The sequence below is a fragment of the Curcuma longa genome, chromosome 3 (assembly GCF_044706935.1).
Source record: "Curcuma longa cultivar G26 ecotype Majalengka, Jawa Barat chromosome 3, ITB_CL_G26_1.1, whole genome shotgun sequence".
In the NCBI taxonomy this organism is placed as follows: domain Eukaryota; kingdom Viridiplantae; phylum Streptophyta; class Magnoliopsida; order Zingiberales; family Zingiberaceae; genus Curcuma; species Curcuma longa.
The window spans coordinates 21,271,052-21,287,964 of record NC_133863.1 but is presented as its reverse complement, the minus strand read 5'-3'; the positions used below and the strand labels follow the sequence as shown (position 1 = coordinate 21,287,964).

At 38.0% G+C, this 16,913-nt stretch overlaps 2 protein-coding genes and 1 long non-coding RNA gene across 3 annotated transcripts; 2 read left to right on the top strand and 1 right to left on the bottom strand.

Annotated features, from left to right (window-relative positions):
* Positions 1 to 1,412: 1,412 nt before the first annotated feature.
* On the top strand, positions 1,413 to 2,254 carry LOC141824311 (pathogenesis-related protein 1-like). The gene is made up of 2 exons (XM_074711575.1): positions 1,413 to 1,441; positions 1,636 to 2,254. The coding sequence occupies exons 1-2, from the start codon at positions 1,437 to 1,439 to the stop codon at positions 2,126 to 2,128; spliced, it is 498 nt and encodes a 165-aa protein (XP_074567676.1). The 5' UTR covers positions 1,413 to 1,436; the 3' UTR covers positions 2,129 to 2,254.
* Positions 2,255 to 5,483: 3,229 nt separating this feature from the next.
* On the top strand, positions 5,484 to 7,460 carry LOC141825581 (uncharacterized). The gene is made up of 3 exons (XR_012601519.1): positions 5,484 to 5,712; positions 6,376 to 6,434; positions 7,191 to 7,460. It is a non-coding gene; the product is annotated as an uncharacterized LOC141825581 (long non-coding RNA).
* A 4,048-nt stretch (positions 7,461 to 11,508) lies between these two features.
* Positions 11,509 to 16,719, bottom strand: LOC141824562 (uncharacterized). Its single transcript, XM_074711870.1, has 4 exons — positions 16,448 to 16,719; positions 13,497 to 13,718; positions 12,102 to 12,214; positions 11,509 to 12,012 (listed from the first exon to the last, which is right to left on the bottom strand). Exons 1-4 carry the CDS (start codon positions 16,637 to 16,639, stop codon positions 11,646 to 11,648), a joined length of 894 nt encoding a protein of 297 aa, XP_074567971.1. The 5' UTR covers positions 16,640 to 16,719; the 3' UTR covers positions 11,509 to 11,645.
* Between the last annotated feature and the right edge of the window lie 194 nt (positions 16,720 to 16,913).

Genomic DNA, 16,913 nt, shown 5'->3' with positions numbered 1-16,913 from the left:
CAGAAATAAGAATTTATAATCCACAAGAAAAGAAACTGGATGCAAGAACAATCAGTGGATATTTCATTGGTTATCCAGAAAAATCTAAAGGGTATAGATTTTACTGTCCTACCCATACTACAAGAATTGTTGAAACTGGAAATGCTCGGTTCATTGAGAATGGTGAAACCAGTGGGAGTGAAGCTTCACAAATGTGGAGATTAAGGAAATTAGAGTACAAGTTCCTTTAACCATACTTAATATCGATTCTAGGAGGTTTGAGGATGAAGTATTGGTGCATTTCCAAACCAACAAGAGATAATTTCAAGTAACAAGAAAGAGCTTAAAGTAAGATTCATGTAAAGTAATTTATTTTTGTATTTCATATTCTTGTTGTATTATTGTGAAAACATAGTGTAAGAGGTTTATTCGCCTTCAGAAAGTATATGAAAAAGAGAAGAATAGTGGCGGTGATCGTTAAGAGTAAACTTTGGACGTAGTCACCTTGGGAGGCGGTGAACCAAGTAAAACTGACCTTGTTAGCATGTGGTCTTATGTTCTTGGCATTGAGTTTGTTTCAAGTTTCTATTGTACATTCAAACAACAGGTACGAAATCAAGACGAAGCAATTAGAAATTATTCATCCCTTTAGCTCGCACGAGTCCTAATAAATCATGTCACGTACTTACAATGCATTCTAACATAAGATTTGCTTAACACATATAAATCTTTAACATAACAATAAATTAATCATTTTGTTATGTCATCACCAGCCAAATCCATAGGATTAAGGCGTTAAGCCCCCTAAGACTGCTTCAAACTACACGTGTCAAATCCTCCAACATTTGTCTATCTTAAACTAATCAAACTCACCTTTCATGAATTGGGTTTCACAATTATATTAATTCCGTGGCCAAGAGTTACTTTGACATTAACAACATTATATTTGACATAAATAAGAAAAAAAATCTAAAGAATATGTTCCCTGATTTTCCTTGTAGTTGTGGAATTTTCATGGACAATAATTCTTATCCACTTAGTTTTCAAATTTAGGTTTACTAAAAAGAGAAGAGAAAGAAAAAGAAAAAGAAAAAGATCGAGGAAGAAAAAGAGAGGGAAAAACAGAGAAGAGAAGAGGAATTTGCGGGGCGATGACTTGACTTAGTGTTAAAGGTTTAAGTCATACTGAAATTTTAATCTTTAATTAGAATAATATTGCTATGATAGCACGTCAATTTTCCCATGGCAATGGATTTGATATTGAAAGAGGAAAGGACTGTTAGTTCGCTTGATTATTTGACATGAAAAAAAAAACACAAATAAATTGATATTAAATAAATAAACTATTCAATTCATACTTTTCTTTAGTTTTTTAAGGGCATCAGAGATCTATAAATAACACCACGAAGCAGAAGCAGAAGCATAAGCGAGCTCTCTCATCAAGTACTTGATTAGAGATGAGGTCATCAATGGCGGAGCCAGCCCGGGTGATTTACCCGGGCTGATTCGATTTTTTAAGCTACGCCGACGGTATACTTGGGCTAGCTCTTAAATTTTTTTTCTCTCCTTCCGGAATCTAAGGGTTTTTTGTTCTCGTCGCCCGTCAACCCCCGGGCTACAGCCCGGGTATAGCTAAAGGTGGCTCCGCCCTTGGAGGTCATCATTCCTGCTGGCGTTGGTGTGCGCCGCCGCGGTGGCTCTGGCAGCTGCGCCGGCTGTCGTGGCGCAGAACTCGCCTCAGGACTACGTGAACGCCCACAACGCGGCTCGCTCGAACGTCGGCGCGAATCTGGCGCCGGTGTCGTGGGACAGCACGGTGGCGGCGTACGCGCAGAACTACGCGAACCAGCGTGCCAGGGACTGCCAGCTGGTGCACTCGGGCGGGCCCTACGGCGAGAACATCTTCTGGGGGTCCGGCCGCGACTTCACGGCGGCGGACGCCGTGGGTGCCTGGGTGGCGGAGCGGCAGTACTATGACTACGCCAGCAACAGCTGCGCCGCCGGCCAGGTGTGCGGCCACTACACTCAGGTGGTGTGGCGGTCGTCGACGGCGATCGGCTGCGGGCGCGTCCGGTGCAACAGCGGCGCTATCTTCATCGTCTGCAACTATAATCCCCGCGGCAACATCGTCGGCCAAAGACCGTATTAGCCATAGTTACAATAATAATTAAGAATAATTATAATAATAAATAAGGCCTAGAAATAATTATGAATAAATAATATGTTTGTGTGTTTTCTGGCCATGAAATGAAATAAGATTAAATGTGATGAAATGAAAAACTGGTTAATGATATGGTTTTTACTGTAGATTTAATCATCATATATATACCTTTTTTTTATAATCCAAATCTCCACCACAATCATGGCGATTTAATCATCATGTAGATCAAAGAATAAATCCTTCTCGTAGGTTTATATATTATTCTAAAAAAATGTTATTTTAAAATACATATATATTAAAAGGTGTCTTACTTGTAATGATTAAAAAACTAAGTGTCACTTTTTTTATTTCTTCTTAAAAATTATATATTTATTTAGTAATTAATTAATATAATTTTTTAAAAAAGAAAATATTTAGTATTATACATCTCAAATCTCTCCCTAAAAACTCTTAATTATCAATCTCTCTAACTTTCTATCTCCTCTTTCACTTCCTCTCTAGAAGCGAAATTATCTTCTTATAGATGGTCAGGGAACCGATCGTCTAGAGTAATTAGGGTGACAAATTCCATCTTTTATTGCACTAGAAGCAAAATTAACATTATCATGTCCACGTGTCAAAAATTAGATTCTCTCAAGAGATTAGTTGAATGTATCTACATCAAATTTTGTCATGGTGTGCCAATTTCACTACCATTTTAGACAATTATTATCCTTGGATTTATTTTCTACATCTCATCCTAAATTTTCTATGTGTAAAGGAAAGAGATAAGAATCAAGCATGTAAAGGAATTATCCATTCTAATCTTTGGCAAATTAGCATGAAGTAGTCCATTAAGACCGCAACTTCATCTTAAACTTCATGGAGAAAAGAAAAATATTTAAAAGGTCGTCATACATTAGAATCGACTTGGATTAACCCACAAATAATTCTTTATTTACGAAGTTATTGAAAGTGATTGAAGGTATATCTAATTGCTCACCAAAGAGATAGTAGTTAACTAGCATGAGCACTATTGTTTATTACGGAAATTTCATCGCCTCCTTGTTGATGTGCTCCCCATGGCTCCATCGTAGTCATTATTGATTTAATCTTCCATCGTAGTCATTATTGATTTAATCTTCTTTTTAAGTAAGATAGTCTTTTCTTAATTTTCTTTTATATTTCTTCTAATATCATGGTTTGTGATACTACACTATGTCACTTCCTAATCATTTGGATTAATTAGATCTATTCTCATTTGCACTGATAGATCATTTAGATTAAGGGGGTGCTAATTAAAAGTATTGTATATGGTGGTGCTTAAGTCCTGCTTTGTTTGAATTTGATCGACCTAACTTAAAGTTTATCATATTATGACCTTTTACCTTACTAAAGGCATTTCAAAGCTCAACAGCGAAAGAGAAGAGAAATGTTTCTAGGGTTCAAGAAGTAGAAAACTTGGGATGAGATTTATAAGAAGATAATTAGAAGAGATATATGTTAGACAATCTTGTTGTCGGAGATATTATAGGAATGTACTGAATTGAAAATTATAGTATTTCAATTGCGACTTATTGTCAAGACGATATGAATTGATAATCTTAGGTCGTCAAGCAAGAAGAATGAGCTGCTTGGAAGGTTGTTGCGTTGCATAGAAGACTGAGATATCTTATATAGCTGAGTCCTAGTTCTCAAGTTCGAGTCCTCTGAGTCCAAGCTGACTTAGCCAAGTTGTCGAGTCCGAGCTAACTTGGTCAAGCTACCGAGTCTGAGCTGAATTGGCTGAGTACTTGAGATTGCTTCTTTCCGAGTCCGAGTGAGTTTTCAAGTGTTCAAAAAAAGAGAACCAATGTTTGCATTTAATACAGTTTCTTAAAACATATTCGCTCCACCTCTGACGACGCTTCGAGATTGTTTTGGGTCGTCTGTTTTCTAGGATATAACGATAAACTGTAATTCCTACCAAGCACTGGTGGTCGCGCTGAACTGAATCATACTCGAGTGCTATCACGGATGGATTTGTTGAGCGGATGCATGAAGAGAGAAAACAGTGAGGGAATGAAGGCGGATGGAGATTATTTTACTTGCATACACTAGCTCAAGATCATGGTCTCCTCTTTTATAGGAGCTCTAACTTTAGGCAACGTTAAATGATCGGTTAATAGTCATTTACTGCCTTTATTCACCCAGATAAAAAATGCCAACTGTAGTCAGTTGTTTTGCCCGAGAGATTATGGATATGCCATTAAAATCAATTGATGCATCTATTGCATCCATTATGCAATTGAGCATGTAACAAAATGTATTCATGTAGAAAAATATTGATTCATTCTCTTGGGCAAATTTTACTTTGATCGGCCCGCGTGTAGGTCGTGCTCGCATACAAGTCAACTTAGTTCAGTGCAATCCGAGCCCTGAATTTGTACCCACACGTGAGAGAGACTCTCTCCTCATGCATTTGTTCACAATATACATGCTTGTGATTCAATATAAACCAACATTAAGGTAATGAGACTCCAAAAATATGAAACTGAAAAAATTCATGCACAACGGAATCTTCTTTATCCACCTCTTATTGTTTCCATTCAATATTTCAACAATCTCTATCATGAATGGAAACAGAATATGTGATAGCATTCAGTAGTTGAGTCTAGTATAGAATAGGTATGTTTTATCCTTTGAGCCTTTGCTTGTGAAGACGTGTTTGTTTAGTGGCTGACAATATATACATGACGCCATTGAACTGTTCTGCCGTTTGTATAAACATTGACATATATCACCCAAGACTCTCTTTGATACAACTCAATTCTTATGGGTGTGTTCGTTCATGATCATGAACACGCCTGGTTCTGTAAGAAGTTCTAATGTCTCTAATTCTTTTCGAAGTGATCCCACTTCTTTCTCACATAGGTGATCTCTTAAGAATATTCCACATTAGTCTACTGGATCTGTAATATACGTGGGAAAGATAATAATAATAATAATAATAATAATAATAATATAAAATAAAATGTGTTCAGTACTGAGCCAAATCGAACCAACTTGGTTTGGTTCATTATGGAGGAAATTTTGGTTAGAACGCTGTAATGAGAAGATTTGTCTCACGAAGACGAATCAAACAAAACTGATTTGGGTCAAATCGGAGGTTGTTTGGTTAGGGAACCAAATGAATCAAAGATTAAATCGGTTTGTTATCGTAACCGGTTTAATCACCATAATAAACCCTAGGTTTTAAACTGGTTTAACTAGTCTAATTTTGCCGATTTGATTAAACCTAGTTCGGTTACTGTAGCTCCTCCTTAAAAGGGGAAATCGTAGTTTCCCACCCCCGTTGTTTTTTTTCCTTGCGCCGCATCTCTTCTCCACCGCTGTCCGCCGCGTGCAAAAGAGCCGCCGACGCCTAAGCCCTACTGCCGGTTCCCGACGGCCACAGCCCCCATCGCTGCGAGGAGAGGACCCTCGCGATCGCCTCTACACGCCGCTAGCCGCCCTCCTCCTTCTTGCCCCAATCTCCACGGAGACCGCTATAGGGCACGACACCGACGGCTCCTCATCTGCATACAGCCATTGTGTACACCTCCTTCGCCTTGGTGAGTACCTCGACTCTCCTCGCCTTCTTTTCCAGCTCCTCGTTTCTGCCCTTGACCTATCTCCTCTCCGTCCCTTGTTCCGCATCCCTTCCGTTGCTTTGGACGTTGATGATTGATCGTCATGATTCACCTTTTCCTTTATCCTGCTCGTGCAACTTGTCCTCCCCAAATCTATTTTGATTGTCTTTTGACGCCGAACGCGTGGTTGCGTAATTTGGATTCTGGAATACTTTGGTTGTATTAGCATGGTTTTGAACTACAATTTGAGACTTGGGTGACTTGGATTAGATAGTCAAGGTCGCACCTGTTAAATACGCTCGAATCACTTTTTCTTGGTATAAATGCAAAGTTTGATAATTCAGATCAAGAAATATAGTCATCAATAGGAAATTAACAATGGAATTCAATAAATTTCAGAAGATGGAAATAATAGGATTAAAAAAAAACAAATGTAGAGGCAAACGTAACTTTTGCTTTTAATTGAAGATGGAGCCATTGTACTGAGAACGCTTTTTCTTGTAGGGCCTTTGAACCAATATTGCCTTGCCGACATGATGGCAATTGAAGACACTAGAAATGTTTTCTTACTTGATTGTAATTTTTGGATCATGAAGTTGAGCAGGAGGGCTTTCTTTTACACAATGATATTTATTCTGATTTCAGGACATTAAATCGGACTTTCGGACGGAGGTCTCTTTGCTGTTACGGACCACTTTCGGAAGGCGGGTATCTCGACTCATCTATTTAGATATGTCATTAGATGTGTATAGTTTTGCTCTGACTAGTAGTAGTAATTTAGTATGCTTTATACCTGCCATGTTATGTTACCAATTAGTATAGGTTGTTGTCATCTTTATCTGCTACTGGTTTAGGATTATATTCCTTCCTGATACTTGCCTTATGATAGATAGGTAGTAATTGTTTTGTTTTGAGATATTGTTCTTTATTAGCATAGTTTGATGGTTTTACACGTATTAGTATCATGCATCATCTCTACCTGTTTGCATACTAGCGATCATCGGCTCCTTTATAGTCTGAGCCCGTCGCTCCAGGATCTGCATACTAGCGATTATCGGCTCCTTTATAGTTGAGCCCATCGCTCCAGGATTTACATACTAGCGATCATCGGCTCCTTTATAGTCTGAGCCCGTCGCACCAGGATTTTATATTAGCGATCATCGGCTCCTTTATAGTCTGAGCCCGTCGCTACAGGATTGCATTTATTTACTGCATAGGTTTGACATGCACCTACAGGATACCTTATGCATTTGGGCTTTTGATCTTACCTCTGTTGCAGGATTTATACCATTGTGTTATTATATATGATTCTGGTATGTACAATTTATTTCCTTCAGCAGTTCAGTTCTGTATTTATTACTGTACCGGTATGATTATTACTGCTAGATCAGCTTATTGTACATATCTGTTAGATACCCGCTGAGTTCATTGAACTCACCCCGTTGATTTTATCTTTGCAGGTTGAGGTCTGTCTGGAGAGCCGTGCTGCTAGTCCCGCGTCGAGTTGAAATTTTGCTTAATTCATTTTGCTTACGTTTTTCGGAGTCTATTGTGTCAGGAATCGTTTATTATCGTATGGTGTCAGAAACTGTTTTATTTCCTGTGAATTTTCGTATATGCGATTGGTTTAGAGGTGCATGTTTGTAGTTGTCGATTGTGGACCTTATTATCTCGGTTTACAGTTTGTATATATATGTGGATTGTGGCCGTGTGGGCCTTATTATGTTTGAATTCAGGGAATGTGAATTGTTACAGGGGAGATGCTGCCGAAATTTCTCGAACAGCCGTCTCCCGGGGCGTGACATTATTCCCTCCCATGGTGAGCTACTTAGTCAGGGTAGTTAGGTTGTCTCTTTAAACTTAGTTCTTGGGATTTCAGTTTGCATAGTTTGGGTTTCCTTTACACCAACATTCCTCATCAACATCAAGCTCATCCCTAGCGATGAGGTTGTAACTAACTCTCTATTTAATCCTTTAGTTAGCGGATCTACTAGGTTATCCTTTGACTTCACATAGTAAACAGTAATAACTCTCGTTGAGAATAATTGTCTAATGGTATTGTGTCTATCATGTATGTGTTTAGACTTACTATTATACGATGGCTCTGTGACTTACCATTATACCGATTGACTATCGCAATATATGCAGATTATCGACACACGTTTTGACCATATAAGAACATCTTATAAGAATTATTGTAGTCATTCAACCTCTTCACCATATTTGTCAAGAGCTACAAACTCAGATTTCATCTTGGATCTGGTCATTACAGTTTGCTTAGAAGATTTCTACGAAATAGCTATACCACCCAAAGTGAATACATATTCACTCGTAGACTTAGAGTCCTTTATGTCAGATATCCAACTCGCATCGTTATATCCTTCAATCATGTAAAATATCTCATATAGTGCAGTCTATATACATGAGTAAGTACCTAAGTACTATTTTTATCCTTTTCTAATGCTCAACGTCGAGATTACTCATATATCTACTCAGTTTACTTACTATGTAAGCTAAGTCTAGTTGTATACAACTGATCAGGTACATCAGACTTCCAATCACTCTGGAGTAATTTATTTGAGAGATACTCTCTCCTTGATTTTTTGATAGATGTTGATTCTTATCTATCAGAGTTTGTGACAATACAGTATCACCCTTGGTGAATTTATTAAGAATCTTATTCACATAATAGGACTAACTCAAAATAAGTCTTTCTGATGTTCTAAGCCCATATCTTTCATGTCAAATATTGAGTTCAACTTATCTTTAGTGGATTTGATTATCTTATCATTACCAATGATAAGTATATCATCTATATATAGACATAAGATGACATAGTCATTCTCTGTGGCTTTCATGTAGACACATTTATCACATTCATTGATCTTAAATCTACTTTCCTTCATGACATTATTAAATTTCTCATGTCACTACTTTGGTACTTGTTTTAAGCCATATTATGACTTCACCAATCTACAAACTTTTTTTTTATCCTGGCATAGAAAACCTTTCAGGTTGCTCCATGTAGATTTCCTCTTTTAAATCTCCGTTTAGAAAGACTGTCTTTACATCCATCTAATATATTTTTAAATTTCATAGAGCAACAATTGCCAATAACACTCTAATTATAGCCGTAAATTTAGGTTAAGCCCGCCGAGTTAGCCCGCCCCGCCAAGTAATTTTGGCAGATTGAGTTGAAATTTTATCAACCCATTTTAAGATGAGTTCAGATGGGTTAGCCCGCCTAGGCCCACGACCCGCGTGGGTTGGCCCGCGGGTTGAGAAAATTTATTTATTTATTTTAAATTTTAAAATTAAAATAGGAAACTCAATAAATTAGTGGGTTTGATCCATTTAAATTACAATTTAAACTTAAAAATTATAATTCAAACTTAAAAATTTTAACTTAATCAATTTAAATTATAATTAAAATTTAAAATTTTTAATATTTTTTTATTTTTTAACAGGCCCACGGGTTAGCCCGCCTAACCCGCAATCCGCCTTGAGTTGGGTTGGATTGGAGATTTCGCAACCCGCCCAATTGGTGGGTCGGCCTGTCCCGCCTTGCCAAATGATGGGCCCGCTATAGGTTGATCCGCTCCGCCGTAGATTGGCCCGTTTGACGGTTCTAACTCTAATGGAAGTTATTCTACATACCGAAGAATATGTATCAAAGTAATCAAGACATTCTGGTTATTAGTGACCTTTAATTATCAATCTGGTCTTGTACTTATTAATTATATTATTTGATTTCATCTTTTTCTTGAAAATCTACTTGTACTCTAGTGGTCTACTTCCTTGAGGAAGATCCACAAGTTCGCAAGTGTGATTTTATAAAATAAAGTCAATCTCAGATGCAATTACCTCTTTCTAATGAGATATCTAAGAACAATTTACTATTTCTGAGTAACTTTTGGACTCACTTTCCAACATAAAAGTAATCAAATCATTCGGAAGAATTTTTCACCCGAGCTCTTTTAGTTCCTCTGAGCTAACTTTAATTGGTTCATCATTTTCTTTTTCTCTTGTATTTTATATGTCCGTTTTGAGGAGCTACCATCCTCTAAAGTTTTATACGGAAACACAAGTTCGAAGAATGAATCATTTCTCGATTCAGTAATCAAGTTTTTATGTATCTTCGGTATTTGAGATTCATACACAAGGAACATATAACTATTGTTGTTATGTACATATCCAATAAATATACAATCAATAGTTTTTAATTCTATTTGATCGTTTTCGGATCAGACACCAAAACTTTGATCAGACATCCTCATACTTGCAAGTATTTATAGGATGATTATCTTCATTTCTACAACTCATAAGGACTTTTATCTATTTCTTTCCGAAGCACCTTATTCAAACTGAAGAATCAAACCGCCTTAAGTTTCTTGGCAGGATTCATACTAACAGAGATATTGAATTTCAGACCCATTTTATTCATAGCCTTTTCCCCATCCCATTGCGGAAGGGACCTCTTAAACCTAAGCATTGCTTCACACAGGTGTTTCTGTACTTGTTAAAGTACTAGTGTTCTTGGCTTAGAATGTGCAGTAGGAGAGGATGTGACTGTGATAAACAAAAGAAGAAGAAGAAGCGCAGTAGCTAGCCAGTATCCTTAGCGACCTCCATTAATGCCGCCATTATTGTATGCAGACGTGCCTCGTAGTTGCTGGGTTCACAAAAGGACAGGAACCAAGCGGTTGTCGATCCGCCACTGGCCGCCGGATGGAGACGACCTGTGCCATGCTACGTGGCTCGCGCCTCCCTTCGCAAGCTTATATCTTGACGATAAGTCGACTTCACCGTGAAAGCCAGCGTGCTCTATAACGAGGAGCTGCGTGCTGATGGTTAAGCCTCGCTGGCACGCCGCCGACGGCCGCCTCCGCGCTGCACGCGCGGCCGCCGACCTCCTCGACCTCGCCGAGGACGAGGTGCTATGGGCGGAGGAGGACTCGTAGAGAGCAGGGCGATCGATCGCCGGTTCCGGAGGCGGCGAAGGAGGAGGCCGGTGGGTGGGTGCCGCCGCACGAGTACCTGGCGGGAGAAGCGGCGGAGTGGGGGCCGCGTCGGTGCTCGAGGGGTTGGGCCGGACGCTCAAGCGCCGCGACATGAGCCGGGTTCGCGACGCGGTCTGGAGTCTACCTGGGTTCTTTGGTTGAATATCCTGTACAAACCAAAACCCGAACCGGAAATCTAGCAAGGTCTCTGCAGGCGACCAACGTCTCTTTTACACTGTATCTCTCATTTACGTTTGGGAATTAAACGATATCCACCTTGTTCTAAAACAAATGGATTTTTATTTTTTTTAAAATGATAAAATTGAGCCTTCACTACTAATCCTATATTATAAAAGATGAATATTTCAAAATGAATACGATAAAAAATAAAAATATAAGTGATAGAATTGTACCTATTGAAAACAAATTCTAAAAGATATATTTTAAATAATATAAATATATACTTAAACAATCAATAAATATCTTAATTAAATGATATAAAATAATAATATAAATATTAAATAATTAAACAAAATATGATAAATAATAAAATAAAATAAAATTTATTTAAATAATAAATAAAAATATAATAAAAAATCGAGCTCATTGAGGGAGGTATATATATCCTACCTCACTTAGATAAAGAATTAATTATCGTTATTGTTGTACTATAACATTGCTTTCAGGACATCTCAAACATGAAGGCCAAAATCGATTGCTTCCAAATTGAATCAAGCAAAAGATGACAAGTACTTGAGAGCCCAACTTATTCAGTCAATTACTCTTCATAATGCAAGTTGAGTTTGAAAGGCTTGATGAATGTACCATGACACATTTCATAGTTAAAAAGTATGAAGTTCATAATTTTATTCTATTTCACCTTATATCATTCAGCGAGAGTCTTTTCGTTGAGACTTACAGCGAGGATAATGGTTTACCTGGACTCTTATTCTGGTAGTTGTAGACACCAATCCCTCTCTTTCTCCCTAGTCGACCGGCATCAACATACTGAACAAGGAGTGGGCAGGGGATGTATTTGCTGTCTCCGAGCCCTTCGTGAAGCACTTTAAGAATGGAAAGACATATATCCAAACCGATAAAGTCCGCAAGCTGTAATGGACCCAATGGATGGTTCGTGCCCAGTTTCATTCCAGTATCGATGTCTTCTTTTGTAGCCACACCAGTGTAGAGAGCAAAAAAGGCTTCATTGATCATCGGCAACAAGATCCTATTCACGATAAAGCCGGGGAAATCTTGGGAGCATATTACAGTCTTCCCGAACCTGTCAAACGATAGAATGAAGCATGCTTACGACTTAAGCAATAAAACTATATTTAAAATCAAGACAATTGATTGATTCATGCATCGAACCTTTCTGCCAAGTTTTTTATTATTATGAAGACCTCATTTGAAGTGTCAGCTCCCCTCACAATCTCGATCAGTTTCATAATGCGAGGGGGATTCATGAAGTGCATACCTATCACCTGCGATCGGAATGGCATAAAGCTTGGTCATCATGGCTCTTGTCAATATGATGGATAAGATGGCCAGAATCAGGAAAATTAGCAGGTGAGGATAGACATATGGAATACACACTATGGTCTCGCAAGATTCTTCTGTATATGAGTAGCTCTAGCAAAAGATCAAAATTTTTTCAAAGAAAGAACATGGCATGGTTGGAACATCTGAAGTTGGAAGGAAGTTTACCAAAGTCTAGCACAAACTATTGAGGAAAAACATTAAACTAATTGAGCGATTCTGGAAGCAAGTTTAACCATTGGGCTCAGGTTCATTGCATTCCAAAACACAATTTGGGGTAAAATGACCTCTTGAGTTCTAGTCATTTATACCTCTTCTTTCCCAACACTCGTAACTCTTCCAAAATCATCAAATAAGTATGAATTCGTTATGAAATCCATAAAGGTGATTCTACAGGAACAAATGTATATCCATGCTCACTCATCTGCTCTGTGGGAACAATGTAGAAATCTTCTTCACCCAAAGAACTATCTTGTTACCTTGGCCAAATAAACCTAGGAAGTGTTATTGTGTAAAAGATTTTAAGAGGCTTATCTACTATAAAAGAGTTGGATGGACCTAAAACACTTCTCATGAAAACCCGCTTATGATGAAGGATATTCATTTTAGTTGTCTCCTACTGTGTTTATTAGTAGGAATACCTACAAAGAAAAAAATAATATGCACTTGAATATATTGACAAATTTTGTTCAAATTTGATCTAAATTTTAATGGATCCATGGAGTATGGAACAAAACCAGAAAACATTGATTCAAGTGATCACATTGAGTTGGTAAATGCAAAACCATGTAGTCATCAGTTAAAGTCAACAAGAGACAATTTTGGCTTGATCGACGAGCAAATCATATAATCTAGATTCAGATCATTGATAACTACCTCAATCCCATGGAAGATAATAGTCTCCATAACAGTAGCAATGCACATTGATGAGGAAGTTCTTTGATATATTAGCAAATTGCCACTATCAATGTAGAAGACTGACCGTTTTGGTACTAGTTCTTGTAATACTTCTCAGAAAGCATTATGATATATGATACAGGTAAGATGGTTCAGAAAAATTGTGATTAGAATAACTTCTATGCAAATGTTTTGATGTTTAGTGACATACAAATACTTCTAAAAGGATCACATAATTAGATGGAAAAAATATTTAAAGCATTTCCTGAATAAATCAAGAGTCAAGTATCAGCCTATTTGTCACCAAAGAAGGAAAATGATAGCTAGAACCTGTGCTGGCCGGCTAGTTGAAGAAGCAAGGCGAGTAATGGATATGGAACTAGTATTAGATGCCAAAATTGCAGAAACTTTTGCAATCCTGTCAAGTTCTGAAAATAACTTCTTCTTTATGACTTCAGATTCCACAATGGCTTCAATTATGACATCTGCACTTTTAAGATCTTCCAAACTTGATGTGTATCTCAAGTGGTTCAACAAGTCAGTACCTGCAAGCTGTGAAGCGATGATATAATAATTGTATAAATGGGGAGAAAACATAGGAAAAAGAAGAGTAACAAAACAATTTTTTCCACATTCTGCCAGTTAATTCAAAAGTGAATTTGAAGTTTGAACTTATCAATCATGTTCTTCCATTTGAAAGAAAATAGTCAGAAACTTCAATAATCCTTTCACGCTTCTTGTTTATCGTGTCTACTTGGCATATAAAAATGAACAAATAGAAAAGGTATTTTCTGTTATCTCAATACAGCCAGGTTAGGATCCCTCCCTGGTGACACTAAAAGCTCATTGCAGTCAACTGCAAATTATATATACAAGGATTAAGCACACCAGTTAAATAATGATTCAGCAAAGGGATTATTCTTTTTTCATGAACCCACCATCTTTCATCTTAAGGAAACACACACATAAAGAAAATCAAAGCATAAAAGATAAATAAAATTATAAAGATGAACAATGATTGTGCTTGGGAAAAGGCTTTCCTTAGGTAAAAGCAGCGGGCTGGAAGAATGTGCTAGGGGTAGCAGAACTGATAGTAGTATGGCCAGACAGTGATAAGGTCCATTCCTTTTGATAGCATGATCTCATAAGATTGATTTTGGAGAGGAAGCAGTCCGTTGGAAGATTCAAATACTTCCAGAGCCAATGAACTCCATAATGTTGTGACTCACAGTTTGGCTTGGGAGAGCCTAGTTGCGCCAAGCTGCCTTATCAACCTGATCTTGATAAGAATTTTTTCTATATTCACACCAACTTATTTTAGTAACAAATCCAAACAACAGAAAATAATCTATTTTTCTTCAAAAACAATCCTAAAAATTAATTTCTACAAACAAGTTATTTTTCTGCAAGCAAACAGATCCTAAATGGCTCAGACATGGGATCCTCCTCATCCATGCCTTCCAACCGAATTTGAAGCATAATTTTTTGCTTGCCACTTCCCCATGTCCATGCAATTTAGGCATTTGATGGTGACAGACAAGAGGTTGCATGCCTAAGGATGACTATCGTGTGGTTACCTCTTTGTGATTTGGGTGACTTACGAGTATAGTGACAGAGCCTGGAATAGCGGGATCAAATTCATTCTTCAATGAGGCTCCCAAGTCAGTGTCCTTTAAGCTCCACCTGCAGAAAAGGATAAATGCAACTCACAAGGATGTCGACCCCTTGTTCTATTACTAGGGGACCTGCTCGAGGAAAAAGTCTTTCAAAGTCTCTTTAAGCACTGCCTCCTTTAACACAACTTGGATCACTCCCCCATCTCGCTACTCTAGGCTAGTGGTTCCAAGCGTATGTGCCATTGGTCCTTGAACTGTAGCGATAAGAGTTCAGGATGCTCCACAACAAGTTTTAGTAACTCATGTTAGGCATCAATTCATCAATTAGGTGGAATAACATAATGTGCACCTTCTCATGAAGTGTTTGTTGCGAAAATACTATTTGTATAGGCTAATCCAATAGATGGGATCCTCCACACCTCCATAATTAGGAAACTCTAGCTAGGAGAGCCTAGCTGTTGTGCCATGCCAACAAGAGTGTAGGCCACCTGAGTCTTTGTTGGCCAGTTTCCATGATCGAAAGAATTGTTTCCTTCACCTTGGATCCCCTTCAATTGCGAGATCCTTTAAGTCTTAAGCTTCCTAGGTTAACGACTCAAACTGTTGGGATAATTCATCGAGTTGTTGGCAATTATGTGGCCTACTACCATTATGCCATTTCATGAAGGATTCCAATATTTTCCTTGTTAAATCCGTCATCCTTGACTTTGATACTAAGTTGATATGACATATGACCCCATCCTCACCTGTAGATCTGGTCAGCCTCTTGGCTCCTATAGATTTCCTTTTTCAACCTATGGTGAGCAGTAGTTTCTCATTAAGAAAAGAAAGAATATGATCTTCAGATTTAAAGAAGAAAATAGAAATTTGGAGGATAAAAATGATCTTGTGTTTTCAATCATTGTTGCATGACCAGATTCTATATGTTGTTTTTGCACTTGTACCCAAACATCATGCAAATTACTAAGTTTAACTATGCATGCCATTGCCGCCAACACAATCACTGAGACAATAAGAAAGTAACAAAGCAAAACCATTTAAACTATAAGAAAACAGTAAAACTATCCATTACTTCCACTAATTTGCTAAGTCAAGGTTAATCTAAAACCCTCAACTTTGCTTGGTTAAAGTTGATCTGAAACTAGATACTGATGGTTATACCTTCACCATTTTGGTTGATCCACACGCCCCTCTACTTGGTTTTGGTGCTATCTTTTTTTCGACACCACCAGTCATGTGTACCCCTTCTGTAAATTTTAAATGCCACATCCACAGAGAGTGCCATGTTAGCTGCCGCTACTGCCGTATAATCTTCTGGTAAAAATACTTGGAGGCTTTTACATCAGAGAGAATATTTGATGAGATCATTCTCTTTCAATCTATTTTGACTAGTTGACAAGTTTGTAAAACTTTCTAAATTCCTCTCACATCCCTCATTGGACCGTTGATTTCTTATTTTTCACCTACATTTTGATGCTTTTATAGTTTTTTTGCTTCATATATTTGTTGAGATTCCATGTTTGTTTGTTTGTTTCATCTCCGCATGAATATGACAATTTTTCCATTTCTATCCCTCATGAAATTTGAGAGAAGCTCAATCCTCACTCCAAATTCTGGTCACAAAGATTCTTTTATTTCAAAAAAAAAAAAAATCAAGGCGATCACCTGGGAGAGCTGACCCTTGGAGACGAGGTGCCGGACGGAGGCGGCGATGGCTTTCTCCGCCCGCTGGAGGGCAACGGGGTCGGAGTCGTGGAGCCAGGCGTCGAAGCCTGCGAGAGCCGCCACCTGCGCTATCCCCGACCCCATCTGGCCGCTTCCCACCACGCCGATCTCCTTCACCGTCGCGGTCGCCATGCCCGGCTTCTCTTTCTTTCTCGCCGCTTTTCGCTTCGATCGATTAGATATTTGTGAGATTTTCAGGACAACCTTGATTTTAAATATTTGCAACACTTGTTCAGTAGTGGGCGGTCGGTCATTAAACAAGCCAAATTTTATAGAGCAATCAACAATTGTAAAACGGCACGCTAAATTTACCAATAATATTTAAAAATAAAAAATAATCCAACTTGATTAAAATCTTTTTAAAATAACCAATCAAATTCATTATAAAAATTCTATAATGGCTAAC